We start from the raw sequence: 20188 nt of genomic DNA, 5'->3' as shown, positions 1-20188 counted from the left end.
CGCTTCCCGCGAACACGCGTTGGCGGCGTTGCCAGCGGCAAGACAAGGCGGACACAAAAATGTCGTCAATCATTTACTTTTATTAGTTTATTACTACTTGCGTAGGACACGTACAGGTAATAGAAGCCCACATCCTTAGCGTGTATATGCTTTTTGACGATCTTGTTTTCACATTAGCAAATTGTAAAGTAAGTTCAACGTGTTGTAGTGAGCTACAACAAAGGGCCAGCAAAAAGTTCGTGATAAGCTCTTAAAGCTTTTTAAAATACTGAAGAGATCAAAAAATCGCTGTTAGACTCATTGGTAACTCCAAAAAACAAAGTTTCATAAGCTTGTATTTTTTAGAGGCGGGGGCATACATTTATTAACAGTTTGGTTGAGCTTATATCTGGCAAAAACCTAATTTCCTGAAATAATTTTGAGTGTGACCTTGCTGGGACCGGACTGAAACTGAACTGAACTGAAACTGGGGTGACTCCCATATAAAAAGGGCGGGGGTTGCTCGTCGGAAATTTTGAAGAGAACCCCTAAGAGGTACCAAGATTCTGTATTGTGGGCATGGCTTGAAATGTTTCTTCACCCCTACAAGAGCTACCAACTCTAAAACAACACATTATCTCCTATAAATTTGTTTGGCTCAATACCTTACAAAGTACCCAAAAAGCTCCTGCTGTGGACCTTTTGAGGCACCCAAACAGCTTTTTTAACCCCTAAAAGGTATGACGAGCACCCCCGTCCTCTTTATATGGGAGCTAGGGAGAGGTGAAACAACTCATAGCACAAAACCTAAGGACTCAGCACAGCTGATCAGGCCTGGAACAGATAGTGTAAAAGAGAGAATAATCAGATCCAGTAGAGAAACAGGACATATAGGCTTTAGTCCTATGGTAATTAATCCCTCTTGTGTTATCACTCCCAGCTTCACAAATCCCAGTAGTGTCTAGATAAAGTTGATCCCGCGATACAAATTTTATTTATATGGATGGCCCATTAAAGGTTTTACACACATATGCATCCTCCAAGAAAACATCTACATGTGCATGGTCTGTGGAAGAACTGGATTCCATAAAACCGATTACCTTTGGAGTAAGGCTTATATGGGGACCACCTCTCTTATCCTCCAGCCTCTCTTGGAACAATAAGGACCTTAGGTCACACCCTGTGGGGGGGGGGGGTGGGAGGAGGACCCCCATATAAAAAAGACAGGGGTGCTTGTCGGAAATTTTAAAAAGAACCCCTAAGAGGTACCAAGATCCTGTTTCGTGGGCGTGGCTTAAATTTTTTCTTCCCTAAGAGGTACCAATTCTTACACAACATATTATCTCCTCAATCATATTTTTTGGGCTCAATACCCTAAAAGGTACCACAAAAGCTCCTGCTGTGGACCTTTTGAGGCTGAACACCCTAAGATGTACCAAAACCACGTTTTTAACCCCTAAAAGGTACAATAAGCACCCACGTCATTTTTATACAGGTGTTCCCCCCACTGGGGTCACACCTGCTGCCTTAATTAAATATAGGGAGGAAGTGGAACATGGCCAGCTTTTGTCCATCTACATAACTTATTTCTATCTACCTACCTAAAATCAGCCTCTCTTTTCCCATAGGAAAACTTGAGAGGCGCCAGGGGAGAGAACAATCAAAAGATTATAAATAAGGAAAGAAATGGAGAGTTTGTACTGACCGTAGCCTATAATCTTGGATGAGACAAAAAGGACCAAAATGAGATACCTCTCCTTCCCCTGAATCACTGTCAAATTTTCACTTAATAAAAACTAAAATGTGGCATGGCGAAGGGATGATCTTAATTTTTCATATTTAATCGGGTGTAGCAACCATACAATTATGAACGTATACACATGCGTACCTTTGGATATCCAGAAAAAAAAATTAATATGTTAATGGGGAAAAGTGTATTTTAATATCTAATTCAGCTAGTTTGACACTCTTTAATTTAGGCTCTCCTGTTAAACCTATATTTATCAATAATCCCAAAGGTTGACATATAAACATAAGTTATTAAATACTCAAAGTTTTATATGTTTCAATTTATGAAACTGTTCCCTAGAAAACCTGGGAAATGGCATTTCTGACCACTAAAAATAAAAATTTCCAGAGGGCACGCTCCCAACCCCCCCTACCAACTCATGCCTGTGGTGTTTGATTATCTTTCTCCTTGGTGTGTACTCCATGAAAAATACACACTACACCCCTGTACATAAATTGATCAGTTCCAAGATGGAGAAGTCAACAGTGCACTTGTAAGTTCTTTGACTCACTGAGACAAATGAAAAGCAACTGAAAGACAAGAATAAGTCGACAAAGGTCACACCCTGGTGGGCACTCCCAGAAAAGTTGGGTGAGGCTGAGTGGCCCACCTTCCAAAACCCTTACCCTATTTATGACCAAAATCTGTGATTTTCGCTACCCTATTTGTGACCTCACCAAAAATTTGATACCCTAGTTATGACCATTGTGGCTGACAATTGCCCTTAACATAATTTATGAAGGACTTTTGTTGATGGTCTCATCCATAATGATGAAAAGGTAGCTTCTTCTAAGAAACATATCCAATTCAAGACTCGAGTGCAAAACCCATACCCTCTTTATGACCAAAATGGCAAAAATGGCACATACCTATAACAACCCATATAAGGGAGTACTCCTTCCCTCCCCCGGGGGTCACACAGGACCAGTGCTCTCATTATGCATGTATTTTATTTTTAAAAAGAATATGCAAGATCCATAACAACTGAAGGCAATGTCAGAGTATGTATATTTTTTAAAGTTCTTTGTAATAATTGATAATTGGGTAAAAAAACTTCTGTTTCATTATATTAGTTACTACCGTGTTATTGTTCATAGGTTTTAGGCCTGTTCACCAAGATACAGTGAATTCATGGTATTGCAAAGTGTACCGTGTCATATGTTATCAACTTGGAGACCTAATCAGAAGATTATAAACATGTTAGTGTAATGATATATGATTCAAAAGGTAGGTATACTTGTTGCACTCGGTGTACTTTGTAAAAGTAATAAGTACCAATGGAACAGCACTTAATGGGAAATTGGTTTTTCCATTTAGCTTTGACTGGACTTTTGCAAACAGTTTCAGCTAATATAATTTCATTAGGCACTAAGGATAACACTGGGATCACAATAACCAAAAAGGGCTAAAAAGTGTACTGATCACTTTTTAGAACTGAGAACCTCAAAAATCAAAACTGGTAACTTATTCTGTGGTACATATGTAAGGTAAGTAAAATATTTCACTTTATGGGGCTTTATGGGGGAGGAGGAAAGTTAAAGAAATCTATTACATTTATTATAATCAAATTTCAATTTCACAATCCTGGTACATCTTCCAGTGTTATAATCAAGGTAAAGGTAAAGTCTTTAAATGAGCCCATCAGGTCAGAGCTTTTCCCAGTTTCTGTACCACGAAGGGACTAGGAATATTTCTACTCCCCACTGGATAGGATGCTAGTCCACTGCGGGTTTCCCCCAGCATTAAATTCGGCGGTATCCATTTATACACCTGGGTGGAGAGAGGCACCGTGAGAGTTAAGTGTCTTGCCCAAGAACACAACACAATGTCCCCAGCCAGAGTGCAAACCCAGACCAATTGATCCGGAGTCGAGCGCACCAACAATGGGGCCATGGCGTCTCCAGAAATTAATATGTATCATAAAGCGGGTGTATTTTTCTAATAGTTTTAAATTAATGAGTCATCCCTTACGTAACCTGACATTTTGTGGTTTATACTTGAAAATGCCTGTGTGGTGATTGCTCTCCTTACAGTCCCTGCATAGCATTTGCAGCAAAGCTGTTTGAAAGTTGTCCAAAACTCCATATCTGGAGTAAGCTACTTGTCAGTCCCTCATGCATATCTGACTAGATTTAGCCTGCATATACATGTCTACTGTTGCTTTTGTTTCACACAGCAAAGTGACGTCTGCAAATTGTCATTACTAATTGTGCTTTATACATATTCACCTGTTTCTCTGGAATTTAGTGGAACCCCGTTAATCCAGTCACTAATGGGCTACAAAAATCTGGCCATAATGGGGTGGCCGTATCAAAGGGGTTCTTTAAATAAGAAAATGACTGACTGAGCTCTTTTTTGAACCAGAATAAAAAGGTGGCCGTCTTACCAGGGAGGCAGTCAGGCAGGGTTCCACTGTATTATTGAAAATGGACTCTGGCTGGCTATCAACACGAGAGGTTAAACATGATTAATGTGGTGTCATTATACGGCATTATGCAGCATGTGTTTCATGGCCTAACATGTCTGTTCGTGTGTTATTGCTCATGCCCATTGGAAGCAGAAAATGATAGAAAATACTGTTGAAGATCACAGGAGAATTTAAGTTTATCCATCATGCAAGAGAAATGATCTAAACGAAACCATACCAGCATAGCACATGGCAAATTAAAGAGATGTCAATTTTTTTAAGGTAAATGCAACAGTGGAAACTACAAAGACCTATGACCTCTAATCATTTGTTATCAGTTTAGGCAACTGGGTACTGTTCTTTATTCAAACTCCTTCTATTTACCACATCATATAGTGTCTTTTAGAGACGAAAATGAAGCTAAATATTTAGAAAACCAGAAAAGAGAACGTCAAATGTCATGCACGAACTATGCCTGTCACTGCAGGTTAATTCGTTACCATAGCTTAAAACAAAATGTAAAACATGAACAGCACAATACTGGAACATGATTAGCAATGAAGATTTGCAGACATCACTTTGCTGCATGAAACAAAGACAATAGTAAAGATCTGCATGCAGGCTAGACTAGAATATATGATAGCCTCTGGTTATCCAGTTCCAGTTATCGACCTTCCAGTTTTGACGATGACTTGCAGTTCCTATATGATATCAACAAGCTCCACTTCAAAGATGAGTCTTGACTGTGGTGGAATACTATGTCACTCTGCATTAAGGAAAGCTACCAACAAACTTATTGCAAGTTGGGTGCCATTATTCACAAGATATTGCTCTAAGATGCAAATGTCCAGGCATCCAAGATGAAGTACTAGCAGTTAAAGTAAAGCATACAATCTGACAAACACTAACATCATCCAATACATATTTCAGTGTAAATTTTACCCTATGCACAACATACATCGCAATTGTGTGGTTTCAGGTGCTATCATTGCCCACCCTGAGGAGGGTTATTGGAAATTTCAAGGGGGAGAGGGTTCCTAAAAGCCAAAACTGTTAAAAGAAAGTATGAACCAAAACTGGAAATATTTCCAGGGGGGTGGGGGCTCCAACTGAAAAAAAAAAACATCTGTGGGAGAGGCATAAATATTTTCTGGAACAACCATAGGCATATGGGAACTTTCAGACTTTGGGGGGGAAGTGACCTTCTTGCCTGAAAAATTTACACAATGCTGGATCCATGAGTGTTGAAATCAGGATATGAATGCACTCAAATTGCATGATAAACAAAAGCGTTCACAATTCTCAAACCTAAAGAAAACTGTTAGTGTCCTGAGGAACAGGGGGAATTCATACCAAAAATCCTTCATACAGTGGGAGGGGTATGGATAAATTCTAGAACAACACATTCAAGACCAAATATACAGTTTTTGGTTTCTTTAAACAAAGGATACTTTGCATCAATGTTGCCTTTCTTGCCATATGCCCACTCTGGCTCAATGGTAAGTTCTGCCTTCTCACCTTTTGACATGGTCATAAGTCCTTCATCCCACTAAATACAAAAAAAAACACATTCGCAGTCACTTTTATTAGTTTGATCGAGCTAAGCTTCTAAAACACAAATCAGGCCAATATATAGAAGTAGTCCCATCAGTATGAATTTGTTTGAATCAAATCCTAGATGTCGCTTGTGCAAAGGAAGAACTGCACACATTAAAAGAGACTACAGGGTCAGATTATTGTTTACAGTGGTTACTCTGCTGACTTATGACCATTTCCAGGCCATCTGGCAGTTGAATCCTGTCGGGTGAGATGCATAAAGTTTTCTTGGAAGGGAACTTGTTTTTCATTTAGGCCAGACTATCAGTCTGTCTTTGAGTTACATGTACTAGTTTTCATTGAATCTATACCTTTGATTGTAATTGTTCAAGAAACAACATTGTGGTAACTGGCCTGGATTGCCCACCTTTGGGACAAAACACTGTTAGTAATAAGTATTCATCATGAATGCACACTAAAAAGTTGCATCAATTTACTTTTCAACAAACAAGGATAACTAAAGCTGGATATAAACTCACCCCTCGAATGACAAGTCCTTTCCCTACGCGGAATATAAAAGCCTTGCCTTCACTGCTGCTTTTCTTTTTAGTTCCAGCTAAAGCACAGTACAACGCACAGTACAAAATGTCAGTACAGCAAACAAAGTACAGTAAACAAAGCTGGTTTGATCAGAAACACAAGCCAATTAAATACAGCCAAATCCTGCTTTATAGACACCATCATCATACAGACACAAATGCAGACAGTCGCTTTAACTAGCTCCTAGGCTATATGCATTTTATTTTTATTTTTAAAATTAACCTGCTTAATAAGACATCTCATTAACACGGACACTAAGTCTTTCCCTTGCTACTGCAACCTTTTTTGCCACTATTAACTCTGTAGTATGACAACCCCATGCATCCAGCCTCCCAAAACTGAGCAAAGAATTGTAATATATTCACTTAAAAGTATAATAATTTTCAAATTTTCAGAAATTGGTTTTTAATATCCAGGTCATTCTTTGGCCTTTTTTGTGCCTACTGCTCCGACAGATTTGTAAAATAGTTTTATTTTATCTGGACTACCACCCACTATAGAAACCACTTCAGAACAATTTTTGGACCATTAATTGGCAAGAATTTCACACAGTTTTGTTTGATACAGTTTAATTTATATTAAAAAAGTGGTAGTACATTCAGATAAAAGCAGATTTTCCATACCTGCTCCAGAAACATTACTGTCAAACACAACACCATTTTCCAGTTTTCCAGTGTAGAAACATGACACTCTGTCACCTTTTGATGGAAACGTTGTCTTGTCACCATGCTTCAAGATTTTTTTGGTAAATTTTGGCTCCTAAATAGATGAAATGCTAAATAAATCAAATTCATTGGTTAAAATGATATTTATACACACGCATCATAGATTATCCCTCAGCATTCTGTCAGGTTACAAAAACACAAGGGCAGATCCAGGATTTTTCTTAGGACGGGGTGCACCACTGAGGAATGGTGTAACTGATTGGTAAGGTGAACAAATTTTAAAAGTGAATGCGAGCTAATATGAAGAAGAAGACTTCATCTCAGGTGGGGGGGGTGCACCCCCCCCCACCCCCCGTACCTTCCACCTAGATCCGCCCCTGGAACAAAACATTTTCAGTAACCCATTTAATATGTACCTGGGTAGAGACAAGTTGGTCTGGAGAGTCAAGGTGTCCTGATTGATGGTTATGGCATTAGAGTCAGGATTTAGTGGTCTGGTTTAAAGCCCTGGCCAGGGTCTTTATGTTGTCTTCTTCAGCAAGACAATCTACTCTCACGGTTCCTCCCTCTGCCCTTGGGTATAAATGGGTACCAGTCATTTAAAGGCTGGCTGTAATCCTGCGATGGACTCCCTTACTTAAGATTATATAGTATTTCTGAAGCTTTGTTTTGTTTTATTATACTTATTTCCAAGCAAAAAGAAAATGGTTAAGTATTTGATGTAATTGAAACATTGCTCAATAAATCTGTTTTGCTTGTAGCACCAGACCTGAAGTTATGCCCCATCTGAAAGGCATATTTACTTGGATTTTAATTTACTGTATAAATTCTTTTTTACAGGAATCCTGAGAAGCCACAGCCTGATAAGACCACTGCCTTAAGTCTCACAAGCTAACATGTAAATTCTCCTTACTGAAAAATGTGTTTGAATATCAACTCAAGACACTTTCCATAAATTTTGGCAATCTATTCCTCTTTTCTCACAACTTTTCCTTTATATAGTTTGGAGAAACTTACTGTAGATCATCCTTGGGTACTGACCTCTTTCTTTGAATCTTTTGATTCTGAACCCTTCCTTTCTCTTTCCTTTTTCTTCTCGCTGACATGCATAGCAGCTGTTTTCTCAGCTGCTTCTTTTAACTGGTCTTCAAGGCTGGCATCACTTTCCTTACGGAATGCCTGAAAGATGTAAAACAAGAAGTTGATTATTACTAGTTATTTATTACTAACTGGTAAGCTATGTCCTGTGTTCTTGGGAGAAGACACTCTTCTCTCACAGTGCCTCTCTCTAGCCAGGTGAATAAATGGGTGCTGGTGAATATAATTATTTTCAAGGTATTAATAAAAGGTGCTAGAAGGTAACATTGAATATAGAGCCCCTTGAAAGGAAACAAGAAATTAAACCAACTGGGACAAAAAATATATGACCTCAGATGGGATTTGAACCTGGAGCAGTCACTGTCGCCTTATCACTTGTGTCACTGGTGAATTTAATGCTGGACCTAACCTCTTAATGGACTAATGTTAGTAGCATTGGTATACATTGAGCACATAATCTCACCTTTGTTTCAAACAGTTGTCTATAACTCACAATAAGATGATCCTTTTTGCTGGTCTTGGCAATGTTGTTAAGTTTCCCATTCAGCTTGTGCTCTTTGAGAAACTACCGACAGAAAGATAATTTCCATGTTTAAATTGAGTCACTGACCACCCATGTCCCAAATCTGGTATATTTTAGATCTCTATAAGCACCAAGCAACGTAACATGAGAATAGTCCCTCAAATTGAATGACTTCCATTTACTTGCCCAGGTGATTTTTCAATCAACAATATACAAAAATATTAATAGCGGAGCTCCGGCAGCCCAAAGGCACCATACTCATATATGAAAGAATTTAAGGAAACCCATGAATTGTTTTTCTCATGGTTATCATGGCTAGCAGTATTGCTTGTTGGCGCATATGCGTGACAACGACAATGGTGGCAGTGGAGTCGCGCAGGATGGCAGTCATACTCCAGCTAATAGGCTAACGGAGACATGCACCCTTGGTTTATAGCATACTTCTTTGATATTGGATGTCCATGTTATAATCAATTGACACCTGTCAAAACAAGGTGTCTGCTGGCCAATATCATGTGACCATATAACTGGGCTCAAGTTTAAAACTCATTGAGGTCACATTTTTTTAAGTTGACCACTGACCAAGTGCTGGTTTTTTGATTGTATCGTGGGCTCATGTCAGATTAACTTGTTTTATTATATGGCTGTGTCTCTTAAAGACTGGGAACTACTGAATTCACCAATTTGATTGGCTGAAATTGATATTGACCGCGGTTTAGATTTTCCCATCTAGACAGGCATCTAGACCACTTTTTCCGGGGAAAAAGTTGCAAACTAAAATGCAAAAATATGAACTATTTTCTTCTAGTTAGTTCAAGAAAATATTCTTATTATAGAGGTGCCAAAAAGCTTGATGAGAGAAAAAGTAGAAGTGACGAGCAGATTTAAGCTCAGCTTATCCCCATTCACAAGCAAAATGTCAACTAGTACAAACCAGTTGCATTAAACAAATTTAATTTTTCTTGTTTACCATATAACAACCATCTTATTAACCGAGCTTAGTTGGTCTATATGGGAGAATTTGACTGCAGTCGTGAGTGAGTACAGACCTCACTGCATTTGGTCTGTACTCATGACCTTAGTCAAGATTCTCCCATATAGACCTCCTGCTCAATTAATAAGAGCTAAGTAACAGGGGCCAGGCTGTTAACAGAGGTATAAATTTTTCTTGTATATTACATAATACTCTTTTTCACTGCTTTTGTTTTGTGTAGTAAGAGATAATTTAAACTCAAAACAGAAGGCCAAACAATATAAACAGAAAATCTAACCGCAGTGTTACAAAACTCAAATCAAACCTCTCACTTATCCTGGGTAAGCTTAATCGGGCTTTGATCAACCTGGCCAAGGAGCTCTGCTTTTAGGCTTGGCTAAATCTATGTATTATATATTTTCTCTATTCAGTCTTGCAACCACATTGTTTACATACTAAAACCTCTTAAAAAGTACTGTAAGTACTTCTGTATTTCCTCTAACTTCAGGCTGTTACATTATTCGCTGAAAAAAGCTCTTTTTTTTTTTTTGTATATTCTTGGCTGGCCATCTAAAACCAATACTCAAGATTACAGATTTCCTTAAAAAAATTCCAGGGTTTAAAGTGGTGGATGTACTGAATTAAGGAGGAGGGTGAATAGGTTTTCGGATCAACAGTTTTGGCCTTAAAAAGCGCATGTGGATTTTTGCGGTAAATCTTGCAGATTCGTGGATTTTGAAAACACAGTGGATCGTGGATCAGCTGTGAATTTTGGCGCGGATTCTGGATTGTGCCTGTCTTGATGTTCAGAATATGATCATGAGTTCATCCAAATTATTTCTTTTTTTGAAGGAAGCTTATTTAAACTCAGGTGTGAGACTGTTATTGGAATTGTACTGTGTTCCAGTCATCGTCATCAAGCATGTTGCCTTCTTTACTATTTGTGCTAAAATAACAATGGCATTCACATTTACCAGTTTACCTTTGAACTTTTACACTTCTGTTTCCAGATGCGGTTTTGGTGTCGGATTTGAACAAAATATATTGGCAGATCAACAGATTTGGTGAAAAAAAGGCATGGCTGGGCAGATTTGGTGGAAAAAAGGCACCGATCAACGGATTTGGTGAAAAAATGGCATGCATCAGCAGATTTGCATACCCCCGTTTACCCCCTTCCCCCCCCCCCCCCCCCCATTAAGTAAAAGTCAATGCAAAAATAAAGCAACAGAAAGAAACCAGCTAGCACCAGTACTCTGCCTAATTGACATCCACATCAGTGTTTGTTCCAAGCTGGGAGGGGGTGGCTATTGAAGGAGAGAGGGGTAACTAGATATCAAGTGAAACAAACAAAAAAAATACTCCAGGGACATTTCCCTCTCCAAGCAATATTTTCTATTGTCAGTGCTTGCCAAATCTTCAATTTTCGTAGTTGTGCGTAGTGCACTACTTCCATGGTGTTTGACATAACACAAAAAGGAGTGTCAACAACTCTTTCGTACAGGGGTGTGGTAGGGGGCGTGAAAAATCGCGCCATCTTTAGCACGCGACAAAATGAGCGTTAATATTCAAGTAACACTGAACTAAATGTGTCAATATGTTATACACATTATCAAGAAGAAACAAACGGCAATCGAAACGGGGACGAAGTCTTCAAAATGGCCAGAAAAGGTCTTTGTTCGAAGCACTAAATTGCCCATTGTTTGTGGAAAGAAAACATTGCCACGTTGTAGAAATTTGGTCAAAGCTGCCTAAAATGCACCCCATAAATCCCAGGAATTGGGTCTTTCATACCTCAAATGAAGCGTTTTCGTGCAAAAACTTGATAATATCCTTCTTGGATACATCTTCGCTCTGCAGTTGCTCGTCGCTCCAACTCTTCTCCACTTCCGCCATCTTGTTTAGCTTCAAAGCGAGGGTGCATGTGGAAGTCTGGGTTCGATTTCATTGAAATTCTCCCAGTTGTGTTTTGGTTGTAACATTTTCTGAAAATTATAGGCCTTAAATTCTTCTAAATGCAATCTGCAGCGAGTCCCGAATGTATTCCCACGCTAGAGTTCCCAGAAATACCAAACAAAGACGAACTCGTGGTAAGTAAGCTTCGAGTAATTTGTAAACTTGACCTGGTTTTCTTTGATGTTCCTTTCAAAACTGTCAGATACATATAGCACCGGATTATGTGAAACCAATTGTTTGTCAGTCGATATAAACAATCGATTGTTATTGGTTGTGGGTAGTTTATTGATTGATGTCGATTCTTGATTGATGAAACAGGGAAGTCTTCACTTCACTGATTGTTGGCATTGTTGTTGTTAATGAATGGCTATGCCAATTCTAAGCCCCTCCATCTCCCCCCCCCCCCCTCCGGGGGGAGGGGGGCCATTTGTAGGGCGTTTGTCATAAGGACGGGCCTTGGAACTGACGGAGTTATAATCCATTTTCATCAATTGATAGATCATTGTCAAACAGTCATCCGACCAATCAACATTAAAGCATGCCAGCATCTTTTTTTGTACCCTATAAAAAGTTATTTTGTCTTTGTCTGCACTCCCCCTCTTCCACATTCATCGACTGTCATCTCCCCTTCATCGCTCACTAACTCTTTAACTTTTAATTTTAAGACAATTATTAACATTAACCCCATTGTCTAGGTCTGTATTGTTAGATAGGGAGCCTTGCTTTTTCTTATGCCTGTCCCTGTCTTTCCCTTACAGGATTTGTCTTTATTAATCCAGCAGTGTAAAATGCTGCACACTTGCTATTTGTGAACTGTTGGGTTTGTTGGGGTTGTTTATTGAAAAGTATAAACTATTTAAATTATGCTAACTTGTTAAAATGAAAATTATTTACACAGGACTGGACATATTCCAAGAGACGAGAAATGCAGGTAGTTTGGTTTTATAGTACTGGTACTATGTCGGTTATCTTGATCTGTATTTCTGTCGAGTAAGGAATAGTTGATGAATAGCTACTCATGTATTGTCCATGCTTTCAATTTTCCTTCAAGGAAATTGTACCAGGGGTTTTCCTCGGACCATACTCAGCAGCAATGAATAGTAAAGTAAGTCTAAGTAAGAGAAAAAGTGTATTAAGTACATTATTTTCTTCTAATTTTAACACAAACATTTTCTCCCAGTTTCACTAGATGTCTTTTCTTCACAATAATAATTATTTATGACAATTGTGTCGGTAAAGTCTATGGTCGAGCCTGGTGGCCCATCAAGCCGGTACTTGTCTCTATTTTCTGTAGCATAAGATGTCTAGGAGTACTATTTCTGTCTCCTCCCTGGATGGGATTCTAGTCCATAGCAAGGTTGTCCCAGCATTAAATTGGTTGTTGCCCATTCATACACCTGGATAAAGAGAAAGTGTCTCAACTAAAAACACAACACAGTGACCCCGGTCAGGGCTAGAACCCCGACTACTCAATTCAGAGTCCAGCGCACTAACAATAGAGGAAGTGCAATGATCTACATGTAATTATTACATGTAGATCACTGCACTTCCTCCTATGCTGATTTCTATATTATACAAATTCTGTTGTTACTTGATGTGTAAGATAATGATATTCAAAAGACACTGTGACATATAATAATTTTTTTTCTGTTGTAATTTTCAGCTAGATGTTTTAAAGCAAGTAGGAATATCTCACATTGTCTGTATAAGACAAAATATTGAAGCCAACTTTGTCCGTCCTAACTTCCCTCAACACTTTAAGTAAGTAAAGTTTCTCCACATTAGGGCATCATTTTCAGCAAAACTCTCAAAAACTGATCTCTGTATAAACTTTAAGGTAAAAAACTGTTAAAATTATGAGTCTAAATGTTTTTGATCTCTGATGATGATCAAACAGATCAAAAACGTGTAGACTCATAATTATTTTAACAGCTTTTTACCTTAAATTTTTATATTTTACTTTTATCTCTGTATGTAAGTGTAAAATCATATGTATAAATAATTTATTACAAAATAATATGGACCAAAATATCTAATAGAGAGCTTCAAATATAATAATTTAATTACAATTAATAATAGTAATTAACTCCTAGTGTTATGCTCTTATTATACTATATAGACATGTTACAAACTGACTTCTCATAGACACAATTTAGGGAGGATTAGGTGAGACAGACAGAAGGGATATTTTCTAAAAAGTTGTGTGCTAAAAGTACTTCAGTCTGTATTCTTTTGGAAGCTTTAGTCTTTCAAATAACCAGTAATGTACTTTCAACTATTCTGTGAATTTCAACTGTTTGTTAATTGATAATCATTTATACTTGTTCTGCAGCTATTTGGTCTTAGATGTAGCAGATTCACCCACAGAAAACATAATTACCCATTTTTCAAAGGTATGTTGAAACATCAGATCTTTTATGTTCCCGATAATAACATCAATTGACAATAGCTAAATCTAAAATAAAGTTGGGCAAGTGAGGACTATTTAATTAATACACAATTTCTTACCTACTATTTCAGGTGAAAACCTTTGTTGACAGCTGTTTAAGCAATGGAGGTAGGTCAAACATTTTAGACGACAGCTTATTTGCTTATTGACGGATATGTAAGAGTATCTGATAACTAGTCATTGACAAGTTATACCAATGAATCTTCTACATAAATGTCTTAACAGTAAATTATCTGCTAGATGGGTTGAATGGATATGACCAAAATAGATTAGTACACTACATGTTAGACCAGGGCTCAAACGTTGTCTCTTCTCGTACCTCAGTCCCCTCCTCCCTCACCTCATGCATCTGCCCTCTCCTTTGCTCTTCTCTTCTCACTTACCATTACATTACATTTCCTTGTCTTGCCACAACTACACTTGCCTCACCTCGTCTCACCTCACCCCGTCCCACCTCATTACCCCTCCTCCTATTCAGTATCTCATCTCCCCTACTTCAACTTCTTTTTATCTCTCTTTACATTATCTTACAATATCTCCTAGCAGGGCTGTCATTAAGGGCCATAACCTGCAACGCCTGTTACGCCGAGTATGCTTGATTTTCGCTTGATGCTACAGGTGAAATTGCCTGTTGTTGAAAGAATTCACCAACAAAGTAACAAGTTTGCTACGGGTGTGGAGAACAAGGGTACAGGCTCAAAACTTAATGACAGCCCTTTCCTGGGGTCTACAGTGTCCCAGGCTACACTACAAGGTTTTAGGTATCACTTCCTAAACTGAAAGCAATGTTTAAAACTTTTATTCTAATTTGTATTCTTACATATTGTTTTCACTACTGTTTATTAGGAAAGGTTCTTGTACATGGAAATGCTGGAATCTCAAGAAGGTCGGTTTCAAAGTTCATCAAAATATGACTCATGCAGTGGTTTAAATTTCTTCTGTTTGCTTTCTTGCTTACTACTCACCAGAGAACTAAATTTCATGTTTGCGGTGTTTCTTTTCCTAGTGCTGCTTTAATGATTGCTTTTATAATGGAAACTTATGGATTAACATATAGGTAAACTGGTTTTCTTTTGCATTATACATTTTAGTAGCCTAAGGTTATGAAGAAAATGTTCTTGTCTAAAATTTTCATGTAAAATGTTTTGCATCATATTTGCAGCCTGTGGCTTTGTTTGCGGAATTACATCAGAGGCTTATAAGTATTTACAATAGTAAATATTGTTGTGCTCTTTTAGTGTTCAGTAGTTTTTTGGTTATAAGGAAAACCGTTTTTTGGAAGAAAGTCGCTATTTTGATGAAAACTTATTATATAACTTGGGGTCCACTTTGTAAATAACTACATGTACCAGTACATTATTTCCTTAAAACGGCTTTTTTTACAATCCCTATGATTAAGCTATAGTAAAAGAGATTGACTGTTGTAGAAACAGTGGCTCTGAAAAGAACTGTTTTATTTACTAGGCATGGTTACTATTCATCACGCTCACTGTCTGTCTTAAACTCATACACCAACTCCTCATCTAGCCCTATTAGATATTTGGCAAGGCACTGTACCCCTATAATGCCTAAATCCACTCAGGACCAGGCAATGTAAAGTATGATTCAGCTAATCCAGGATTAGGATGTGATTACCACTAATAGCGAAAAACACTTTTAAAACCTTGATTTACCAGCCTTAATTAATTAGTACTAAAATGAATAGTAAGTCAGAGTAAATCAGCTTCTGATGACTTGGCCTATGAGTATAAATGGGTAATGGCAATCTGTTAGGGCAGCCTGCCAAACACACTTGGAATCAACTTGTGCTTGACAGACTACAATGATCCTTTTCTGGAGAAGCAGTAATACTTCAGGTCACTCTGCATCGTAAGAAGCAAAAGGTCTAGACCTAAGCCTAAGGTGTGAACTGAATATTGCCTTAAAATTTCCTTGGGTTTTTGTCTAAATCTGTTGTTTCAGGAAATATCAATATATCAATAGCAAGCACCCACCCCTCTCAGAAGGTTTTTTTGTTTTAAGCCATGCCATCCCTCAATTTGGGTTTTTAAGACCCCACCCCCTCAGTATTTGTAATGACCTTCCAAGGTGACAGTATGGATATATTCTGGAACTGCACCATTTTAATTTGTAAATAATCATTGAAGAGTTTTAAGGTTGTGATTACATGTCAGACCATTCATTTGAAATTGTTTCTTTCTTTACCACAGGGAAGCATTTCATTATGTTCAACAAAGAAGGTTTTGTATCAACCCAAATGAAGGTTTTGTTCAACAACTTATGGTAGGCAGTTTTTTTTTTCCACCTGAGAATTCTTATGCCACTTTTTTTAACTGTTAGTACCAATAAGCTCTGTTATCTTAAGTTGATCTTGGCATTTGTCATTTACAGGAGTACGAACCAATTTATTTAGCAAACTATCAAGCAAGAACATCTGGAGAAAGATTAAATCAAGGTAAGGAAAGTCTTTCTTTGTTGCCATTTCTCTCCAGTGTCCATTCATACGTGCGGCTAGCTTCAGTCTCCTTTCAGTGCCAGTGTGCTGCAAGGAGGGCATCTCTAATAATTATTCTATTAGTAATTAAGATGTTGGTAGGTATTGTTAATCACGATTGGCATATTTCATTAACCAAACCACTAGTGAACTCATGTTAAGTGACTTATAGTAGATTATTTTGATAAACCTCAGTCTCTGTCACCATTAATTTCAGTGTGACTACTTCAACCAAGGCCTTTTTTTTTCCTGTCAAAATTCTACATGCAAATTGGCGAATGGAAACCTTGCTGTTAACTGTAGATTTCTGACAAATCGGGAATCAAAGCACACTTCTATGTGAAAACAATAAATTTGTGACCGTTTTTGTCATTTCAAAACATTCATTGCCATTTGGTGAATTTCAAGGATTTTTCATGGGTGGCCTTGGTTGGAGTAGGCTTGATTACCAGCCACTGTTCGGGAAAGGAAACCTTGCTCGCACCTAGACCTAGACCAGATTCCAAATCAAGCCTATGAGTCACACTGTATTGAGCTGTAGGTCAAGCATTAAACTACCTGCAAGTCAAAAGAAACCTGAAAAATTATTATATTTTACCAGGTTACAGTTCTAAATAACAATAAACTGAGGAAAAAATAAGGGTGTGCAGCTATAAATTGTGGAGAAAACAGAGCTGGATTTCAGTTGACAAACTTGAAAGACTTAGGTTAATTTTTTTAAAGACATATCATGCTTGACATACTGCTTGCTCCTATAAGTTACAGTCTGATGAACTAAAAACACTTCCCAGCCAAAGAATTTTGATTCTTTTTCTTGGTTGTCAGGAGGAGTGAAGCGAGCACATGAAGATGAATCAAAAGATGATATGATGGACACTTGATGGCTGGTATCATGGTAGTAGTGTTATTTCAGTATACGTGCGTGGTAGTTACAGGATGTAATGGTTCGTTCAGTAGCGTAACACCAGCAAAATAATGCTGAGCAACTTAGGTTAGATACTTACCAGAGAATGGGTGATACAGGCCGCTAAATTAAATCTTTACCACATGGTTTTTGGGAGTTGCAAAACTGAAAAGCCTAAAGCAAGTGGATTACATAGAATAGAATGATCTATATTGGTTGCGTGGAAGGCTGAGGAGACTAGATATTGGCCAAGGGTACGTTCTGTGTGTTTATGGACTGAGATTGTTAAGGTCCGTGATCACACAATGAGAGCACTACTCAGCCATCTTGATGAGACAAGCTTGCTCAAAAAAGTGTTAAGTATTTATGGCATATTAAATGACCTCAATTTTCTTGTGGGATACAACTGCCAATATCAAGAAAGCACATGTCTTGAATCTCATTTCTTCAGATTTTAGTTATTTATTTACATTGTATTTTTGATTAAAGAGGCTGTACAGTATCTCAGTTGATTTATAAGTAGCCCACTCAAAATGCAATGTGATTGGAATATGTATAAAGAAGGACAATTTTAAAACACTTAAGAAATTCTGTTAGTAGTTTAAGTAACAGGTGTACAAAATCAATTGTGTCCAAGAAGCTGCTAGTTGTAAACCTGTGTGGCCCTGCACACGTCAGCTCATGGTGTTGTTTCTCTCAGGGGTAGGGGGGGAGGTGGGTACAGGGGAGGATGGACTCTCAGTGAAAAGGCCAGGGATGCTCATGACTAAATTTGAATGAATCATTAAGGGAGACCAATCTGGATATGGCTCGAGCTTTATTTGACCTCCAAAAGATACCACTTCAAATGGACACAACTACGTTTTTTTATTATTTCTCTAGGCCGACCCTAAAAGAAACTTTGACGTCTGAAAATAATCATATGGTATTTCGTCCGGAACACCTCAAGTGAGACCAAAATCTTCAATTTGTGCCCTTAAGCAAGACGACGAGCATCTCCGACCTTTTCACATGGGAGTACCCCCCCCCGGATTAAATCAATAGAGCTGTATGATAGTATAATAAATTAAATTATGCAAATCATGGTTTTCCATTCGCCACTAAGTTTTTTCCAATCTCGGCTGATTTCTTCCACCATAGGTAAAATTATTACAAAATGAAGGAGGTTTGTTGTAATATGCTAGCACGTGATATGTGTTTGTCATGTGCTACAAGTCTTAATTTGTTGAAAATGGCAACTTTGGGAAAATAGTATCAATGATGCTTTGTATGACTGTAAAAACTATTTCTTAACGAGTAAAATTTGGTAAAAGTGTCGTATAATTTCTGTGCAAAAAAAAAGCATTTCTTAACAAATAAAATTTTGTAAAGCCGTTTACTCAAGGTTTGATGAAAATTTATACAACATTAGTATTTATACACTCTGGTAGCACCTGTGGCGACCTTGTTTCCAGGCCTGCTCTTTCCCTAAGAATGAAAGTAGAAAAAGGTATGGGAGCAAGGGAGCTCGACCGGGATTGACGGTTTCAGTTTTGTGGACGAAGTAAAAGGTTTCAATTTCCTTTTTCGTCAGTGAAACGTATCATTACACAACTAGTAAAAAAAATGACTAATCAGTTTTTAAGCAGTAACTTTATCAGTTTTTCTTAACTATCCACGCTAAAGATAAAGTAAGTTCCGCGCATTCAAATAATACACCAATTTCGCTATATTAAAATTCAGTTTAAAACAATAGACCTCAGCACGAGGCTCTGGGGAATAACTACACAGTTTGTGGGGTTTATTCCCCAGAGCCTCGTGCTGAGGTCTATTGCCGTTCCTTAAGGACGACCGAGCGAGAGACTCGACACGAAAAAAATTGCATTCTGGCAACCTCGTCTCTCCTCTGCTTCCTTTGTGAACACGGGAGGCAGAGGAGAGACAGCTTGGGAACGAGGTTGCCATTCTGGTCTCGGTAGAGCTACGTCATTAGAATGGAATTTTGAGGAAGTTTTGAACGTGTGTTCCATTCTCATTTGCTCCTAGTGGTCGCGAGGTATGTTGGGAAGGGGGCACTGACAAGATTGATGCAATCTCCCCATGAGCAAAGCGGACTAAAAAATCCTTCCCATGAAGCCTACAACGAGGAAACTTATTATTACATTTTTAAAATCGTAGTTTATTCAACACAAAATTATAACTGCTTAACGTTGAATTGTAGCGACCACTGCAACAGTTTAGACAGCAATTATAAACTTTTGTTAATTTCAACCAGGAGCAATAATAGGGGATGGCTCCTGTTTCGACTAATAGACTTGTGAAAAATTTAAACGCTTACAAGGCCAACAGTACTCAAAAGCAAGCCACGGTAGTTCATGATGGCTCTCTCAAATCAGGCCTTTTTTTCTTTCTCAATGCTGATAAACCTCTCTTGTGGCGGCGGCAATGCTTTTCTCTCAGCTTCAACAAGAAGCTTTCCCTCTTCAGTAAGACGCGACACCACCGAGCTCATATTCACGTCTCTGGGCAGCACAAAATGGCGGTTGAACTGACGAGAACTGAAATGCCCCTCTGTTTCAGATTCGTGTTTCGCGCTGACCGATAGCTCGTTGCCGACAACTTTGACTTTGATCTCTTCTGGCGCGAAGTTCGTCACGTCCAACAAAACGCTGAATTTCCTGTCGTCAATTGTGGCTACTTCTCCAGCGCGCGTCTCGAATCCCCCGAGCGGAAAGTCGTCCTCTGTTTTAACCACTCTCCTGGTCGCTTCAATGGTTAGATAACCATCTTGTGAAATCTTCGACGTTATACTGGCGGGATCTGCGTCTTGCGGGATGGG

The 20188-nt window shown here is 38.3% G+C and overlaps 3 protein-coding genes across 3 annotated transcripts in view; 1 reads left to right on the top strand and 2 right to left on the bottom strand.

Moving 5' to 3' along the window:
- Window positions 1–2699: 2699 nt before the first annotated feature.
- LOC110064701 (peptidyl-prolyl cis-trans isomerase FKBP3-like) lies at window positions 2700–11478 on the bottom strand. The gene is made up of 7 exons (XM_020771789.2): window positions 11362–11478; window positions 8538–8639; window positions 8018–8155; window positions 6935–7070; window positions 6251–6327; window positions 5627–5724; window positions 2700–4931 (listed from the first exon to the last, which is right to left on the bottom strand). Exons 1-7 carry the CDS (start codon window positions 11461–11463, stop codon window positions 4877–4879), a joined length of 708 nt encoding a protein of 235 aa, XP_020627448.1. The 5' UTR covers window positions 11464–11478; the 3' UTR covers window positions 2700–4876.
- A 16-nt stretch (window positions 11479–11494) lies between these two features.
- LOC110064702 (serine/threonine/tyrosine-interacting protein B-like) lies at window positions 11495–18748 on the top strand. The gene is made up of 11 exons (XM_020771790.2): window positions 11495–11657; window positions 12422–12454; window positions 12575–12628; window positions 13187–13284; window positions 13856–13916; window positions 14044–14080; window positions 14819–14858; window positions 14979–15029; window positions 16183–16255; window positions 16364–16427; window positions 17292–18748. The coding sequence occupies exons 1-11, from the start codon at window positions 11583–11585 to the stop codon at window positions 17345–17347; spliced, it is 642 nt and encodes a 213-aa protein (XP_020627449.1). The 5' UTR covers window positions 11495–11582; the 3' UTR covers window positions 17348–18748.
- A 239-nt stretch (window positions 18749–18987) lies between these two features.
- Window positions 18988–20188, bottom strand: part of LOC110064704 (protein lethal(2)essential for life-like) — a 1431-nt gene continuing 230 nt past the window's right edge. Inside the window, exon 1 of the mRNA XM_020771791.2 lies at window positions 18988–20188. This exon is cut by the window's right edge and continues 230 nt beyond it. Within this exon, the coding sequence (XP_020627450.2) occupies window positions 19742–20188 (447 nt within the window). The 3' untranslated portion in view covers window positions 18988–19741.

The sequence above is a fragment of the Orbicella faveolata genome, unplaced genomic scaffold (genome assembly GCF_042242905.1).
Source record: "Orbicella faveolata isolate gen_17 unplaced genomic scaffold, um_ofav_v1 contig_24, whole genome shotgun sequence".
NCBI lineage: Eukaryota > Metazoa > Cnidaria > Anthozoa > Scleractinia > Merulinidae > Orbicella > Orbicella faveolata.
Note: the sequence above shows the minus strand (reverse complement) of the source record. Positions and strands in the feature narration are given on the sequence as shown.

Coding starts and splice junctions, on each gene's coding strand:
- LOC110064701 (XM_020771789.2), bottom strand. CDS start 11,463: ATGGCGGAAGTGGAGAAGAGTTGGAGCGACGAGCAACTGCAGAGCGAA. Junction 6,328..6,934: donor CAGTAATGTTTCTGGAGCAG/GTATGGAAAATC, acceptor ACTGTGCTTTAG/CTGGAACTAAAAAGAAAAGC. Junction 4,932..5,626: donor AAAGGCAACATTGATGCAAA/GTATCCTTTGTT, acceptor AGAGTGACATAG/TATTCCACCACAGTCAAGAC.
- LOC110064702 (XM_020771790.2), top strand. CDS start 11,583: ATGCAATCTGCAGCGAGTCCCGAATGTATTCCCACGCTAGAGTTCCCA. Junction 14,081..14,818: donor CAGCTGTTTAAGCAATGGAG/GTAGGTCAAACA, acceptor ACTGTTTATTAG/GAAAGGTTCTTGTACATGGA. Junction 16,428..17,291: donor TGGAGAAAGATTAAATCAAG/GTAAGGAAAGTC, acceptor CTTGGTTGTCAG/GAGGAGTGAAGCGAGCACAT.